General features: G+C 51.1%; 1 protein-coding gene across 1 annotated transcript; it reads left to right on the forward strand.

The window, feature by feature from the left end:
* The first annotated feature begins 240 nt into the window (after positions 1-240).
* LOC136532437 (protein SOB FIVE-LIKE 5-like) lies at positions 241-1,753 on the forward strand. Its single transcript, XM_066525033.1, has 4 exons — positions 241-760; positions 876-986; positions 1,066-1,149; positions 1,284-1,753. The coding sequence occupies exons 1-4, from the start codon at positions 353-355 to the stop codon at positions 1,317-1,319; spliced, it is 639 nt and encodes a 212-aa protein (XP_066381130.1). The 5' UTR covers positions 241-352; the 3' UTR covers positions 1,320-1,753.
* The last annotated feature ends 14,742 nt before the right edge of the window (positions 1,754-16,495 follow it).

Here is a 16,495-nt window from a genome sequence, read left to right on the forward strand (position 1 = left end):
GGGTTCCGTCCCGTCCCCTTGGCCCTTGCCTCGCTGTCCCGCACGTGGTCGCTCCCCCCTCCGCCTCTTCCTCACCGACGCCAGGGCCCCACGCCACGTCTCCCCACCTGTCAGCGAGGCTGCCACGTCCCGTGGGGGGCCTACCGTCTTCCGCAGGCGGCTCACCTCCGCCTCCTACTTTAGCAGTACCCCCCGCGCTAATCTAATTAGTCTACTCGACCACTGCAGCTCGCTCGCTCGCTCGTGAGGGAGTCGCTAGGGGTGGTGGACGGGTGGGAGCGTCGTAGACAGACAGGGACGCCGCGGCGTGTGGCATTGTTCGAGGGCCGGCAGCTGTGCGGTGGGAGAGGGAATGGACGAGGAGGAGCTGGCGATGGCGATGGCGATGGCGGCGGCGAGCTCCGAGTGCAGCAGCGGCTGCCAGTCCGGCTGGACCACCTACCTCGACGACCACACGTCTTCCTACTCCTGCGGCACCGCGCGGTTCCATCACGGCAAGGCGCGGCAGCCGTACTACTGCGACTACTCGGAGGAGGACGACCTGTCTATGATCTCCGACGCCTCCTCCGGCCCGCGCCAGCACAGCTCCGCCGGCAACGACGTCGAAGGGGGTGGCGCCGCCGCGGTGCACGCCAATGCGGAGAGGAGAGGGAGGCGGCAGGAGACGACCGCCGTTGCGAGGCGGCAGAGCAAGAGGGCCGCCGCCGCGTCCCTGCTTGAGGACACGGCCAGCTCGCCGGCCTTCTCTGGCTACTCCAAGGTAGGTAGATACGAGTACGTGGCGTGCCCATGCGCTGCGCGTACGCGTCGTGCTTCGAATCCACCCGCCCTGTCCTTGGTGATTGGTGACGTCAAGTTTGCTTCTTAATTTGCAGGTGATGAACTCGGGAGAGGACAATGGCTATGGCGGCGCCGATGCCCAGATGACAGAGATCGGCAATGCCGCCGACTTCTCCTACGCCTTCTCCACCACGACGGGATTCAAGGTGCGCCACTTACTGCTCATGAGCCATGACCGACATTCGCTTACCCCTAATTTGGCTCTGCATTTTCCTGTTCTTGCAGTCTCCCTTAAATGGAGCTGCTTTGAGCGGCTACATGCAAATGCAGTACTCCCCGGCTCCCGTCAAGCCGATGCCCAGAAGACAGGTGAGTCAGTGAGCATTCCTTCCGGTTCCAGCACGCTGCTCTGTTTCTTGTTAAGACAAACTGTCATATGTATAGCCACCATCCTTGCTGGATTCGTATGTATCTGAGCTTACCAAAAGAAAACATTTCTGTAGGTGTGCAGAGATGCGTCGGAGAAGAAGAGGTGGTGAGTGGTGACTGCCGCGTGTTGATCGAAGGTGGTGACTGCCATTGCCGGTTGGAGTGAAGGATGTCCGTGCTCCGTGGGTTGCTCGGCGGCTCTGCTCTGTCCCTGTCCCTGGAAGCCGTAGGAGATGGACATGCAGGCAGGCTCGACGAGTGCGTTTGCAAATCTTCTCCAGATCTCCAAGAGATCTTCCCTTGCGTTGCGTCCAGTAATCCCCACCTGCTTTGCCACCTCTCTCTCTCTCTCTCTCTCTCTCTCTCTCTGTCCACGTCCCTTGTGTGTGTTTTCCACTGAGGCTCTCTGCGCCTATTTGCGCTGTTGTTTAAATGCAGGGTGTAAAATTGTGAGGTGTCACGTTGATGTCATGTGTAGTGTTGTACTATTTAATCCGTTATTAGCACATGTGTTACTGTAACACCACGTTGTCAAATTATGAACTAATTAGACTTAAAAGATTTATTTCACCAATTAGTCACAAATTGTGCAATTAATTATTTTTTTAGTGTATATTTAATACTTCACATGTCTAAACATTCGATAACAATAAAAAGTAAATTTTAGGAAAAGAACTAAACAACGCCTTGGTCTCACACTTTTTCGCTGTCATTGCAGTGGGAAACAACAACCTGAGGCAAAACAAAACAAAAACAAAAACATGCGCGCCGACATGAAATCCCTTTTGCACCTCGCGGTTTTTGTCACTGTGTGTTGTAGTATGTGCACGATCCTCTGATCTGCTCACGGAAGTCAGTAGGAATAGTAGGCGACGGCCTTCGCAGCGCTGTCCCTGTTTGGCGAACGTTGACGTCAACCGGCTGGCGGATCCGTGCCCGCGATCGATCGAACCGTCTACTGCTCACTTCTAGATATTTGCAACAGAAGATTCAGCGCACAACTCGCACCATGAATGCCGGCCAACCAACCAACGGAGTGTCATTATCCGCGAAATGATCTTAGGACCAGCCTGGACCTCTAAAGCCCCCGCGCACGGCGCCACTAAACAACAAGGCCTTCAGATTTACTTCGTGCCACCATGCATTTTGGTTTTCTTATTAGTCGGCATATATAGCGACCATTTTTTTCACCCCTAGAAAAAAAATTGATAGTACTCGATCACTGCCCAGTCTTTGTTCGTTTCTCTTATAATTCATTTTTTCAACCTGTTTTTTCAATTGAAACAGTGCTTTTCTCTCACAATAAATCAGCCGGAACAGTGTTTCAGCTTGTTTTTTTAGTGAAGTGAACGAGGCCCAGTGGTAGTGGCCATGCGTGTCTTTTGTCGTGTGTGATCCTCACAAACGGAAGCGGCACGGTTCGAGGGCGTGGCTCCCGCAGTCGATGCCAAGCTGGCAGAGGCGATCGAGGCTCCAGTGGTGGTGGTAGTGTCGACAGAATATCGTCGGCAGTCCTCCGAGGGGTATTCCCACGAAGGTAGATTGATCGACAGAGAAGCGTGTGATCAAGAACAAGAAGGCAACAGAGACACACGAGTTAGACAGGTTTAGACCGTCAGTATGGCGTAATACCCTACTCCTGTGGTCTATTGGTTTATATTAGCTATCGTATGATATTACGTGAGTTTAGAGGGGGTCCCTGCCCGCCTTATATAGTCCGGGGGACAGGGTTACAAGTCGGTTAGATCTGAGAGATAACCGGAAAGTAATAACAGATTATAGGAATCTTGGGATCATACGTATCATAACAGATCTCGTATTGTCTTCAGGATATCTTTCCAGTGTCTTGCGGGAGGCGCCGAGCAGAGTCGTGCCCCGCAAAGCTTCGTCTTGTGGGCTAGGCTATCCTTGGGGGCGCAGCCCATGTGGTCTGCCGTGGGTATCCGTGGTTGTACCCCCTCACAGCTAGTCATCGAGCGCCTTATACCCGTTGTGCAACGCCGTATTGAGTTTGTCCGAGCAGGTGCGAACAAAGACGAGCAGTCAAACTCATGGTCCAACCACCGTGATAAGTTGCGAGCAGTTGTGAGCAGTTGTCGAGCAACATGATCCATCGCCGAGCAGTGCGAACCGTTGCCGAGCAGCGTAACCCAAGTACGGCTTGCTATAAGGGTGTAAGGAGCTCAAGTTCAGAATCGAAAATTTCTTCGCAGTGGATCAAGTGTGCCCACTTAGAGTCCGACCACGAGAAATGGAGATAGTATTCTTCACCTTCGGAAGGCGCGGAGTCTTCCAGAACAAAGCAAACACATTCACCGCGAGGTGAAGTGTGCCCACTTAGTCCTCGAGCCTGACAGTAGATGACGTAGTCATATATTGCCAGGGTCCAAAGTAGAAGAAAAATAGAAGACCAGCCAAACAGGCAGCCAGTCCCTGGGCGTAGCCCCGAAAAGCACATTCACCGTAAGGTGAAGTGTGCTCACTTAGTCCCTGAGCCTCATTGTAGGTGACGTGGTTATGTGGTGCCAGGGTAAAAAACAACAGTATAAAATCTTACCAACGTCATCTGACATGTACGTATCAAGACCCCAGACGTGCTGCCCAAGATCAGCACCCTGATCCGAACAACATGGAGCAGCTTGATAGCACACCGATGAGACATAGCAAGATCCGACCACCAAGGGAGTCCGTGGCGTAGCTAGCGATGTCCGAGCACCGAGGAGTCACCGACGTAGCTGGCGATGTCTGAACACCGAGGAGTCCCTGGCAATGCCGAGCACCGAGGAGTCTCCGGCGTAGCCGGCGAAGTCCGAGCACCGAGGAGTCCTCGGCGTAGCTGGCGATGCCGAGCACCGAGGAGTCCCTGCGTATCTAGCGATGTCACTGAGGAGTCCCCGGCGTATCTGGCGATGAAGCACGAGCGACGAACAGTTCGGTCACCTGGTCGGCGGTGAAGTGAGCATTGAGTAGAAGCGACCAACGAACAGTGCGATCAACTGGTCGGCGACGAAGTCCACGAACCTAGCGGTCCGACCAGTTGATCGGTGGAGAAGTCCGAGCACCAGGTGGTCTAATCACCTAGACGATGATCATGCAATACAAATATGTAGAATGGGTAGTACATGATGTAAAAATATATGAACTCCGGAGAAAAATCAGTAATGACGATGAAATAGCGTATGCAGCTCGACGATCTGTTGATGTGAAGATGTATTTATAATTAATATAAACAGCTCGACCAGTTAATGTGTAGCTGAGTCTCTAGCCCTAGCTAGCCCGTTAATCATAATGTCCAGCGCGGAGCCCGTGCACGTGTAGGAGTAACAGGCGTCGCTAAGGAGCCACTGCCGACCACCCATAACGCAGAGGGCAGACGATCGTGCACGTGTATAGAGAAGCCGGAGACAGGGCCGTCTCTAGAGACGTCCGAGCATCAACATGACTGTTCAGGGGTTCAGAAAATCGTTTGGAGAGCAAACATGGAGAAAATAGCTCGGATAAACATTATGATGATATACGGAGATCGTAGAATATTTAGAAAAATATTATAGCGCGACTTAGCTTTAGACAGAACGTCCGGTCAGCGTGGCAGCATGCGGCGCATGACGTTATCTGGTCGGCGAGAGACTGGACGTCTGCAACCTGATCTGTGAATTTGCCCCTTAGGGCATCTTGAAAGGTGGCGGCGACATTGGTGAACCCGAGAGGTAGGGTCGTAGCCCCTGGAGTTTCCCAAGCAGCCTCCGATAGATCTAGATCGGAGGTTGGTCGGCGTTGAACCAGAGTGTCCAGAGCCGATTCGGCGATGGAGAGGCAATCGGCGAGCTTCAGACCGACCCGATCGATAGATGCGATCAGATTATCGTTGTTAATCTGCCTCCTCTGGTAGCGAGGAAGCGGACGACGAGTTGTTGATGAAGACGATCCCAGAGGTGGTTTCGAGATCGGATCTACAGTCGTAGGTGTTGAGGTGATCGGCGCAGAATCGATCTGCACCGGCTCGATGAGCTCTCCAACTCCTTCAGCGTTGATGACCCACAAGGGGGGTCCAACCATGAAGATCTGGCTGGGCTGCGAAGGGACGAAGAGCCTGCGGAAAAAGTCATCTTGTTCGACAAGGAAACAACACGCAAGCCCCTGCCTGGCGCGCCAACTGTCGACAAATATCATCGGCAGTCCTCCGAGGGGTATCCCACGAAGGTAGATTGATCGGCAGAGAAGCGTGTGATCAAGAACAAGAAGACAATAGAGACACACGAGTTAAACAGGTTCATGCCGTCAGTATGACGTAATAATCTACTCATGTGGTCTGTTGGTTTATATTAGCTATCGTATGATATTGCGTGAGTTTAGAGGAGGTCCCTGCCCGCTTTATATAGTTCGGAGGACAGAGTTACAAGTCGGTTAGATGTGAGAGATAACTTGAAACTAATAACAGATTACAAGAATCTTGGGATTATACGTATCCTAACAGATCTCGTAGTATCTTCAGGATGTTTTTCCGGTGTCTTACGAGAGACGCCGAGCAGAGTCATGTCCCATAAGGTTTCGTCTTATGGGCTGAACCACCTTTGAAGACGCAGCCCATATAATTTGTCGTGGGTACCCGGAGTCCTACCGCACATGTAGCTAGCAAAAGCAATGGCGACTTGGCGAAGGGGGAGCGTATCCGAGTAGCATGTGTGTGTGTCTCCGGGGCTCGACGTACGTACTGCTCCAGCACAAGATCTCTCTGGCCCATTCTTTAAAGCGTTGGGGAGCGGCATGTGCGCGGCGAGTACTTAGTCAAACTGCGACCCCTGCGGCCCTGCCTGCCTGCCTCCGGGGCGTCGCGCGGCATGCCCGGGCCTCCAGCCCTCCATTGGCCGTCGCCAGCGGCCAAGTGCTCTCGGCCTCGGCCCGGCAGCTCGATCCGTGTGCCGGCCGCCACCTGCCGCAACGCCCGGCGCCAAGGCCGATCCGTCCCACGGCTCTCGAGCGAGCCTCGTCACCGGCCCGGCTCCGACCATGCATTTTCTTTGGCAAGAGCAAGACCGATCGATATTTTTACATCGAAACCGATGTACCCTCACGGGGCATGACACGGCGAGCCGGCTTGAAAATTGCATTGCCTTTGCAGCCTTGCAGGAAGTGGTAAGCATCTTTCGTTATGCCCGCTACTACAGTTGAGAACATACTCCTGCTGCTCCGCTCGGCTGCTGTACTATACCCATACAATACCCCATCTGCCATCCTGTTGGTGAATGTTGAGGGAATATATTTACAGTGTTGCTATTAATACAAGTATATGTATATTTTTGGATCCCAAAGCTAATAATTAGCCCATGTTTTTTATACCAATTAGAACGCCTAAATGTGGACTAATTCTAGGCTAAAAAGAGCTAATGATGGCTAATCTATGGTTAGAATCTATTAGCCCTTAATAGCCGACAATTAGCTTATCCTTAATCCTTTTTTTTTACAAGATGGGCTATTTTTTGTCCCTATATACGGTGACCTGATGATCTTTTTTGTTGTTTCCACCCTCTGCCCTTTATCCTCCTCTCTTTTTGGTTTGTCCCCAAAAGCACGGCCGGGTGCATGCATGCGCAAGTCCGTAAAGTAAAATTCAGAGAAGGAGGGGAAGAGTCAACGCCTCAACGGGAAACAAGAGCAGAGCTGTAGGGTGCACTACACTACTGCCATTCGCGTGACGTGCTCGCACCTCGCAGGCATGGTCACTCTCAGAACCAGGGTGGCCTAACGCTAACGAGCGCGATCGACGCGACTAGACGGGACGACATAATGTGGCGACCAGCGGGGGCGGATCGCGGCCAGTGGCCGGCAGGCCGGGAGCCTGAGGTGGCGGTTTCCGCAAGACCGCACGCAACAGGCGGGGTGCCGCCGTGCCGGCCGGCCCCGTGGCGTCAGAAAGGATGGGCGCGGGATTGTTCGTATCGCGCGTATGATACGTACGTGCACCAGCTAGGCCGGCTGTACTGCCGGCCGGCCTCGCCGCGCTGGCGATGATGGTGTGTGTGCCAGCAGCCATCATCGATCGAATCGATCCATCCCTTGCCGTTGCCGGCGTACCGCGTCGCGCACCGGGATCTGTGCGCCGTCTGAAGCTCTCTGCGCGGATGCGATTCCTCCTGCTTGCTATTGCTGCACTAGACTGCTAGTACTGCGCATTTGCGTCCGGATTTTGCTGATAGGGCTGCATGGCTGCTCCGCCTACCTGGGGGAAACAATGAAGCGCGCCAGATGGTGCTCCGATCCCAGGCGCAGCATGTCTACACTGTACGGCTGTAGCTGAAACTAATGCTGAACGCTGATCTCTGTCAAGTCAAACTGCACGCACATCTACAGTATATATAAGGCCTTCCTTCCCTAAAGTTACTCCATATCCCATGTTTAGAGAACTTTTTTTTGCAAATAGTTCTCTACGAGAGAGAATATTTAGATTTAGGTTATGTCTCTCCTGACACCTAAAATAGATTTTTTTTTAAAGATACTCCGTTGAATGTTAATACAGTGCTCTCGAAGACCCATTTTACGTTTGAATACCCGCCACCTGTTCGAGACAGTCTTATCGCCGATGGCGCCGGAGGCAGCCAGCAGCGCTGTCCGTGAATCTGAGGACACGACGATTATTACTCGGCTTCATTTACTCCGCCAGCGCTGGCCGAGTGGCCGTGCCCGCCCTCAAGCGGCAGGACGCGCCGGAGGCAGCCAGACCCTGCGCGCATGTGCCACTAGTGGCGGGACAGCGCCGCTACGTTAATGCTACACCTACAACTACAGCTACAGAGGGGCTGTATATGCCTGCACGCATCGTACTAGTAGTAGGAGTATTTATACGACCAACACAGATACTTCTGGGTCTGGGCCGCTGGGCGTTGAATTGCCTCATTGATACGATACGATCCAGCGCGGCGTAGTATGCAGTATTCAAGTGAGATCGTGCTTTGGCCATACATACCCAGACCCAGCCGCTCGTCTAGCTAGCTCTCGGTGCCGCCGCCGATCGCAGCAGAACGGCAGCCTATCTGATGAGGAGTACTCCGTACTCCATTCATGCTGTATCTGGCAGCGATCGTTAATGCGTGAATGGAGCCGTTCTGCTCTGCGTGAAGGCATGCAATGCAACGCCTTTGTACATGTGGCCTCATACATGCACTGACCAAAGTGGCTGTGTGCTGTCTGTGTGGTATCCTAGTCCCACAGTAATAGATATACGGGTACTAGTACTCCCTAGGCCCCATCAGTAATAGATGTCCGAGTAATTGATTTTACGGATCATTGCTTCGCCATGCACGCAGCAACACAGCATACGGCTGGAAACGATCTGGTTCAGTTCAGAGATCATTCTACTAGTAGTATATATAGTAGAAAAAAGGAGTGAAAAACAACGACAGTCGACAAAGAAAAGTCGAGGAGATGAAACTCCCAACATCCCTTGCACAGTGCGATAAGATTCCCGCCACATTTCCGCAAACGTTTCCAGTTACAAATGCGTGGCACACACATCCAAGGCTGCCCCCCTTGGATCCATCCTGATCCAGGGGTCATAATAAGCTGCATTCATATGCCATGTTCGCTTGACTGATAAGCCATGGCTGAAAGTATTGTTGACTGATTTGTTGTGAGAGAAAAATAATGTTCATTGTCTGAAAAAGTATGGTTTATAAGCTAAGCGAATAGGGCGATAATAGGCGATTTTTTTTTAATTTTAACACTTTTTGAAAACTAATTTTAAATCTAACACTGTATGTTTTTGTTAACTAACACTTTTGGCCGCGGCTATTGCCCTGGCGTGGTCAAATGCCTGTGTCACGCTATGCATGGTGGCACGGTAGAGGGCTGACGTGGCGGCGACCGGAATCGCTGACCGATGGCGTGGCAGACCGGCAGTGCCGCGCCCTGATCCGTGGCGCGGCAGAGCCGAATGAAACCCCGCGGCCAGTCCCGCCTGCCCAAGCAGCAAGCCCGCCTGGCCGCCGCGCCCGCCGCCCGCCCGGCGGTACCTGGACGGTTTAATCGAAACACGTCGCGCCGATAGTGGGAGTTATTCTAAGTATTGTTTGACGTAAAATCAATAGTGGATTTGTTTATGTCTTTTGTTGATTTTTTTTTCACGACCGAATAGAGAATTTAATAAGCCAATGATATTTTTTCCGTCTTTCATAATACGGTTAACCACCATGTTAACTAATCGATTACAAAAAATTAGATCGGATTGAAACGAATATTTTTTAAGGGAACTTATTTATTTGGCTTTTTGGCCCCATATTGTAGGATCGGCAGCGACACGACCATGGAACTCGGCTTCCTCGACCCCTCGCGCAAGACATCGGCCACCGGCGTCGAGATACCTCGGGGCTGCCGATTTTCAAACTAGTTGCTACTTAATCTTGCATGCAGTGATGCCACGACGCATTGAAACAAAATTGAAGCAAATAAATGAAGTCCGTACGCAAGTTAACAAGCTACCACATAACATTTTCATTGGTTTGACATAAATTCGATATAACATAACCAACTAAGCCTGCAAGTTTCGGACGCCAATAATAGTTCGACCTAACAAACTAAGACCCAGGAGTGTAAGGATCTCTCGAACGTATCTGTCTTTTCGGATTTGTTGGCAACACATTGGGAGTGTAGCCAACGTTGGTGTGGTCGTGTTGTCGGTGCATACGGCTCGTACCCTGCAAGTATATGATATGCACGATTACTTAGAATTCTTTATGACCGTTAGTTCATGTAGCCTATGTATTTAAAGAAACTATCTTTGTTAGTACCTGTAAGGCTCTTTGGGTACCAAGCGGGGCACCACCTAGCTGAGACATGCCGATCTCGTTCTGCGGCCAATCGTCCTATTGGTCGTGCTATCTGCGGAAGCCTGGGGGGTCGTCGTCATCGTCGTCCTCGGTTGTAGGGTCCTTCCCAGCACTATGATGTGGTGGTGTACGCACCGCGGAAGTGACATCTGTCACCGGCTGAGAAGAGCTGGCTAGTGTCCTCAAAGAGGCTGAAGACGTGCCACCCGACCGCGCCGGGAGTAGTAGTTCCTCATAAGGAGTGTCCATGCAGCTCAGCTTCTGAGCTAGCTTTTTGCAGCTCTTCTTCACCTTCTACATAAATAGACGTTAAAGTTAGTATATTTTCCAAACGCATATACACTAAAGAAACATTTTTGGAACAGACTAGTTTATGTTTATCTTCACAAAAGCCGCGAGAACGTCTGACCCCTGCCCTCTAGACTCATGAAGCCTGAACGCGGCTTCGTTGGACACCCTTAACAATCGTGTCGTCTGGGTATAGAAACGCGGTTGGACAATTTTAGTACACATACTTAATACCAAAATGATAACAAGTTGTACCATTCAAGTATCTTACCACGTATCTTTGAAGCGGGGCTCTCTATAGCTGTGTGTTCTCCCTAGTGGTAACGTCGTACACATCTTCGATGACAACTTCCTTCGAGTCCTCGTCAATCGCCTCCTCAGTGTACGAGGGCTTGATATGTGTCCTCGTAGACCTATGAAGCCACCGCGGGTACTCGTCGAAGGTGTGCTGGTCGTGTGGAGGACCCGCATGGACCGGTTGCCGTTCCCTGGTCTCCCACAAGTGGATGTGCGTGTTGTGTGTCACGCGCCAATCCTTAGTCTTGTACATCTTCCTACGGTCATACCTGTAATAAAACGATGTTAGTTGTACCACACACACATCTGAATTATAGCTTTGTTATTAATCGATAACGCACCCGTACAATCCTTGGTTGGTGGAGTAAAGCGATGGTGGGCAGCCTGTCATTCTTCCAAACTGTCTGCAGATCCTGACGGGCAAGTGAATCTCAACCACGTGGAAGAAAATAAGAGGGACGTTGCAGCGATACTCCTCTGACTCGTCCCTAGTGACAAGAATGAGATAATACTAGAGCTCCGGAGCATCCCAAGGACACCAATGCACCTGAACATTTCGTAATTGAGTTAGGCTGTGATATAGTGTAGATCGAACAAGACACAGGTATGGTAGTAAAGAGAGCGTAACCTGGTGCTGTGTTAGGACGTCGAGACCGTCCGTGTACTTTCTGTACTTACGCCTTGCATTCCCTCTAACTAACTCTGATTTCGTCCAGATAAACAGAGCTGTAGGAAGTGTATCCAACCTGTTCCATTGCTGTATTGAACACGATAATGAATTAGCCATTAATAAACTCATCATATGTAACCATATCAAATAATATAATGAACCGAAGTACTTATCGGTAAACCAGTACTAAGAGGCCTACTAACGGGCCATCGTTCCCAACACCAAACCTGGAGTAGGTACGAGCAACCTCCAAGGTTCGCATACCCTAAGGTGTGATGGCAGGTAACGCATAGCTATCGATACGTCCATGCCAGGACTGCGCTGCCCCAGTTGTACGCCGCTATGTTCTCCCACGACTGGCGTAGTATGTCAAGAAAGATCTAGCTGATGGTGTTGTCCGAGACGTCTGGGAAGAGGAAAGCACCAAGAAAGTGTCAGAGCCACACTCTAGCGAACTTGGCGATCTGAGCCTCCTCAGCCTATGGGTCCAAGTAATCAAAGCGCTCTGTGATCTAGGACGACGAAACACCAGAAGTTTTCCTGAAATTTATCAAAGAAAATGAGACCCGATGGTTGCAGGAAAGCAATGCAAATATTAAATAGGCTTCAATTTCTCACTTATTTTTCTTGGAAGCCTCGTCGTTCGGTGGAAGAAAGCCAGTAAACTGAGCCACCAGCTCCCTCCAGTGATCATTGTCAATTGTCCCTGTCACTGGAAGACCCCCCAATCGAAGGCCAAAAATAGCCTTCACGTCCTGCATGGTCAACGTCATCTCGCCACAAGGTAGGTGGAACGTGTGGGTCTCAGACCTCCACCTGTTATAAGAATAGAACGACTGTTAGTTGCCTCAAATTTGTTACAAGAAAGTTTACGTACAAAGAATGCACTCGCACCTGTCTACAGTTGCAGTAAGTAGTGCTGGGTCATGGGGCGGAAGACCGTGGTTGACAATATGGACAAGCTCGAGGAAGCCGGCACGCCGTATGTACGGCGCATAACGCTCGTCCCACTAGTGCGCCCTGATGTGCGTGCGGGGCCTCAAAGTAGGCAAGGCCACTCTGCGTCGTTGTCACTCAAGACGTGTGCTCGGTGCTGGTCGTCGTACTCCACCTCAAGAATGGGGTACAACGGGTGCTGCGTGGGAGGGACCATCCTATTATAAATTGATAAACTAAGCGTTGAAGTATTCAAATTAACAAAATTCAAATTAACATTATGTAGTATTGCAAAATTTAAACTACTTGTTATGCAAGACGAACACAATATGAAAGCACATGTATATATTCAAAGCAATATTAACAGACATATCACACACTAGTAACATAAACAACTTCACTAGGAATATAAGCATTTGACGAAACTTCATGAAGTCATCAAAATCGACGTATCACACACAAGTAAGTACCGACATTTGTAAGCTAGTATCTATACCCAAAATCCATAACTAAATAACTAACTATAAACTAAATAATAAATAACTAATCAATCCCTAAACCCAAAATCCTAACTATACTAGAACACACAACCTCAAACCTAAAAACTACCTACGTAAATCACAAACAAATTCACTAACCTAACTATCCTAAATTTGACAAACTATCATAAATCAATATCAATCATAAAACCCTACCTATCCTAAATTACTAACTATCCTAAATCACTAACTATCATAAAACAATAATAATTAAAATAACATGAAATCAAGAGGGAGGTACCTTAGGAGCGGGTGGCCTTGACGCGCCGGCGTTCGTGGCGCGGTCGGCGCGGGCGTTGCGCTGCGGGAGTGGCCGGGCACGGCGTGGGCGTGTGCGGGCGCTGGCGGCGGGAGCTGCGCGACGGCGGGGCGCGTGCGTCTAGCGTCGGGCGATGTGCGGCGGCGGGCGAGCGAGCAGGGGTGCGGGCGGGCGGGCGGGTTCACGCGCGATATTTATTTGGCCCTACCGCGCCAAGATCGGTGGCGCAGCAGAGCCCTGCCACGTCACCGGTCGCGATTCCGATCGTCGCCACGTCAGCCCGCTGCCGCGCCACCATGCATGATGCGGCACAGGCATTTGGCCACGCTAAGGCAATAGACGTGGCCAAAAGTGTTAGTTAAAAAAACAGACAGTGTTAGATTTAAAATTAGTTTTTAAAAAATGTTAAAATTAAAAAAAATCTAATAGGCCAGCCACTAAAATATGACAGGCAAAGTCAATCCCTGCCCCTAGAAGCGGAGAACAAGCACGGTTTCGCAATGCTAATACGACAGGCTTCGGATCAGCACCAGCTGCAGACGCGTAGTGACAGTGGCCGTCGGATATAGTTAGTAGGCACCAACATGCATACGCTTGTAAACTCTGTCTGAAGCTGATGATTGTGTCACTGGGATGATATAAGAGAGTGTGAGCATGTTCTCTTTCCACTAAGTGAAGGTCCAGTTCGAGTACTCTTTCGGTCCTGTCGAATTTTCCTCAGGACTGTTCGACACTCAAATTGGGTCTAGACCGGTTTTAGAATCGGCTTATGCAGGTTTTGTCCTATCTAAAGCAAAACTATATGAAACTATTAGAAAATAGTATCATATTAGTTTTTCAATAAGATAAGATCAAGCCCACTCCATATAAAATATGGGGTATACGGCACATTGAGGTATCCAACTACACAGTCGATCTATTATTATCAATAAATTTATTTATCCACCTTTTAGTCCTTATCTTTTCCACCCCTTGTTGTCCTACATGTTCCTCACTAGAATTAGTGGGCGTTCTAGGTGGTCTTAATCCTAGAACACCCCCTCGTGCGTCTCCCCGGGATGTGTCCGTGGGTTTTATCGGGCGAAGAACCAGTGCCTAATCGGCCTTGCTGGCTGCTGACCGTCTTCGCGTTAGGACCTCCCTTCGCTGCGTGTCAGGTGGTCTGAGACTTCCGGATGATCTAACTCCTACTGGTGTGTAAAGTGTTCCACGGGACACCATAGTTTGATCCAGCCCTACCTTTCGTGATACTTCAATTCTCCGGCGGCCTATCCGAATAGCGGACATAATCATCTCAGGCGCACTGAAGAAGCACAGGTCCCGTTCGCTTTGCTGAAAAAGCAAGCCGAAATACTGTTTTGGCTGATTTATTGTAAGAGAAAAACACTGTTCCGGTCGAAAAATACGAATTATAAGGATGGAGATGAGCAGTCTGCTTGGCACAAAGCGAGCATGGGGAGACGCACCACCAGCTGCCTAACTGACTGCCTTGCTCCTCCAGGCGGCCAGGCCAACCCATCATGCCGAGTGGCATGGCAGCAACTTTTTATCTCCGTGTCCGGGGCATGGCATGGTGTGTATGGAGATGGAATCTAAAGCCTCCCTGCTTGCTTGCGATCCCATTATCCGATTCTGATGCCCACAAGGGTATTATCCAATTATCCATCCATCGAACAAAAGTCTTCCTGTCTGTCAACCAGAATCTATTTTTTTTAACGCATGTCATCCAGAAACTATACCTGGCAGGCCGGCACTGTGCACGCAATGCTCCCCTAGTCCCCTTCAATACCTGACAACCTGTTCGTTTGGCTGGTTCGTATCGTTGCTGGTTCGTGAAGAAGTACTATTGGCTGGTTTGTGTGAGAGAAAAATACTGTTCCGGCTGAAAATTTACGATCGTTTATGACAAGCCACAGCTAAACGAACAGCCTGCTTGAAAAGGTTGGCCTGGTCTGGTCTGTCACTCGGCTTGGCTGCATTGGATCAGAATCACCCGGGCAATCGCTCTGTCAATGATCGGACTCTGTAGCGGGCTGTAGCAAGTAATTCAGGCTTTGGTGTTGGTATTGGTAGAGCGGTAGGCCGTAGGTGCTTTCCTGCATCAGAAAGACCACCGTGTTTGGTGTTTCTGTAGTGGGGTTCCCGTTTTATTAGTGCAGATCGCTTTGGATCAGCAGCATTCCGAGCCGAGGTTCAGTTCAACGAATCTGCAGCAGATAGCGGCGTGACCGCGTGATTCTTGATCTGACAGTGCCACTGTTGGCAGGTCTAGTTCGAGTTGATCTCTGATAGCCTCCTGATGGGTGATAGCTTTGAACGCCGCTTGGAAGAGCTGAGTAGAGTTCCCTGATCTGACCAGCACCAAGCACCAAGCACCATCGCATGCCTCGCTGACTGATGGTGGCAAGATGTCAGTAGTCCGTGGCAGCGCTGGCTGGCCCGACGGAAACGCAGATGCAACGAATGGCCGCCGTGCTGTTCAGTATTACTGTAACCTGTTCATGGATCCTTGATTCAGCGACAGTGTTAGTCGTGATTCAAGCGTACCTCGTGCTTCCTCTTGCTGAAACAAATAGTAGGACGGTAGGACCCGATCGCGGCAACGTTGACCTCAGTTTCTCCCGTCTCTGGCTTCACGGATCAAACAGCTGGGACACGCACGGTCACAGACGAGCTGGCGCCGCGGCCATATCGGCGGGGCACGTGCGCGCCACCCACCGTCGCGGATTCCTAGTTCCTGTAGCCGTCCACGTGCGTGCGTGCAGCGCAGTGCCGTCGCGCGCGCGGTCCTACGCCTCTGTTGCGTATCGAAGGCCGCGGCCAGCCTCGCGGCGCCCGGACTCGACGACATCCGCCGCGTGGAGGAGAGAGCGCCACAGAGGGAGGGCGTACGGCGCGTGAGCTCTGCCCGGCTTTCGTCCCGGGCCGAGGATTCAGAACGTGTGGGCTGAGAGCGCCTCCATCATATGGAAATACCTCATCAGGCAATCTGGCCCAAGCAAGGAAAACCTCCTTTACGTATGCAAATGACCAAAACGGCCTGGTCAGCCCATCCAATCTCGCATCCGTTGCGTCTCGGCACCGCGTTCCTTCTACGATCCGAGCCGACACGCGACTAAGCGGGCCCCCCCCATTCCCCGGGGCTTGTGACTTCAGGCGAGACGCGGCGCGGTGGGGACGCACGGACTGGGCTCGGGACGGCAGCTCGGTTCCTCGCCTCCTCGGTGGAGTACGCCTGCCGCGCCCGGGGTCCAACCGTCCAAAGCTTTCCATGTTCCTGTCTTCCTGATAGCGATCGTTTCGCCGGAACACTATTCAACAGGCGGGCTCCAAAAACCCAACAATCTACGAGGACGTAACAGGCGCACCACGAACAGTCTTGGTAGATTACAGCAACAGTAACCAATCAAATATCCAAGGCGCCAAACAAACAATGACTACAGCTTAGCCCTTCATTCACAGGCACAGAGGGCGCACA

The sequence above is a fragment of the Miscanthus floridulus genome, unplaced genomic scaffold, assembly GCF_019320115.1.
Source record: "Miscanthus floridulus cultivar M001 unplaced genomic scaffold, ASM1932011v1 fs_620_1_2, whole genome shotgun sequence".
In the NCBI taxonomy this organism is placed as follows: Eukaryota; Viridiplantae; Streptophyta; class Magnoliopsida; order Poales; family Poaceae; genus Miscanthus; species Miscanthus floridulus.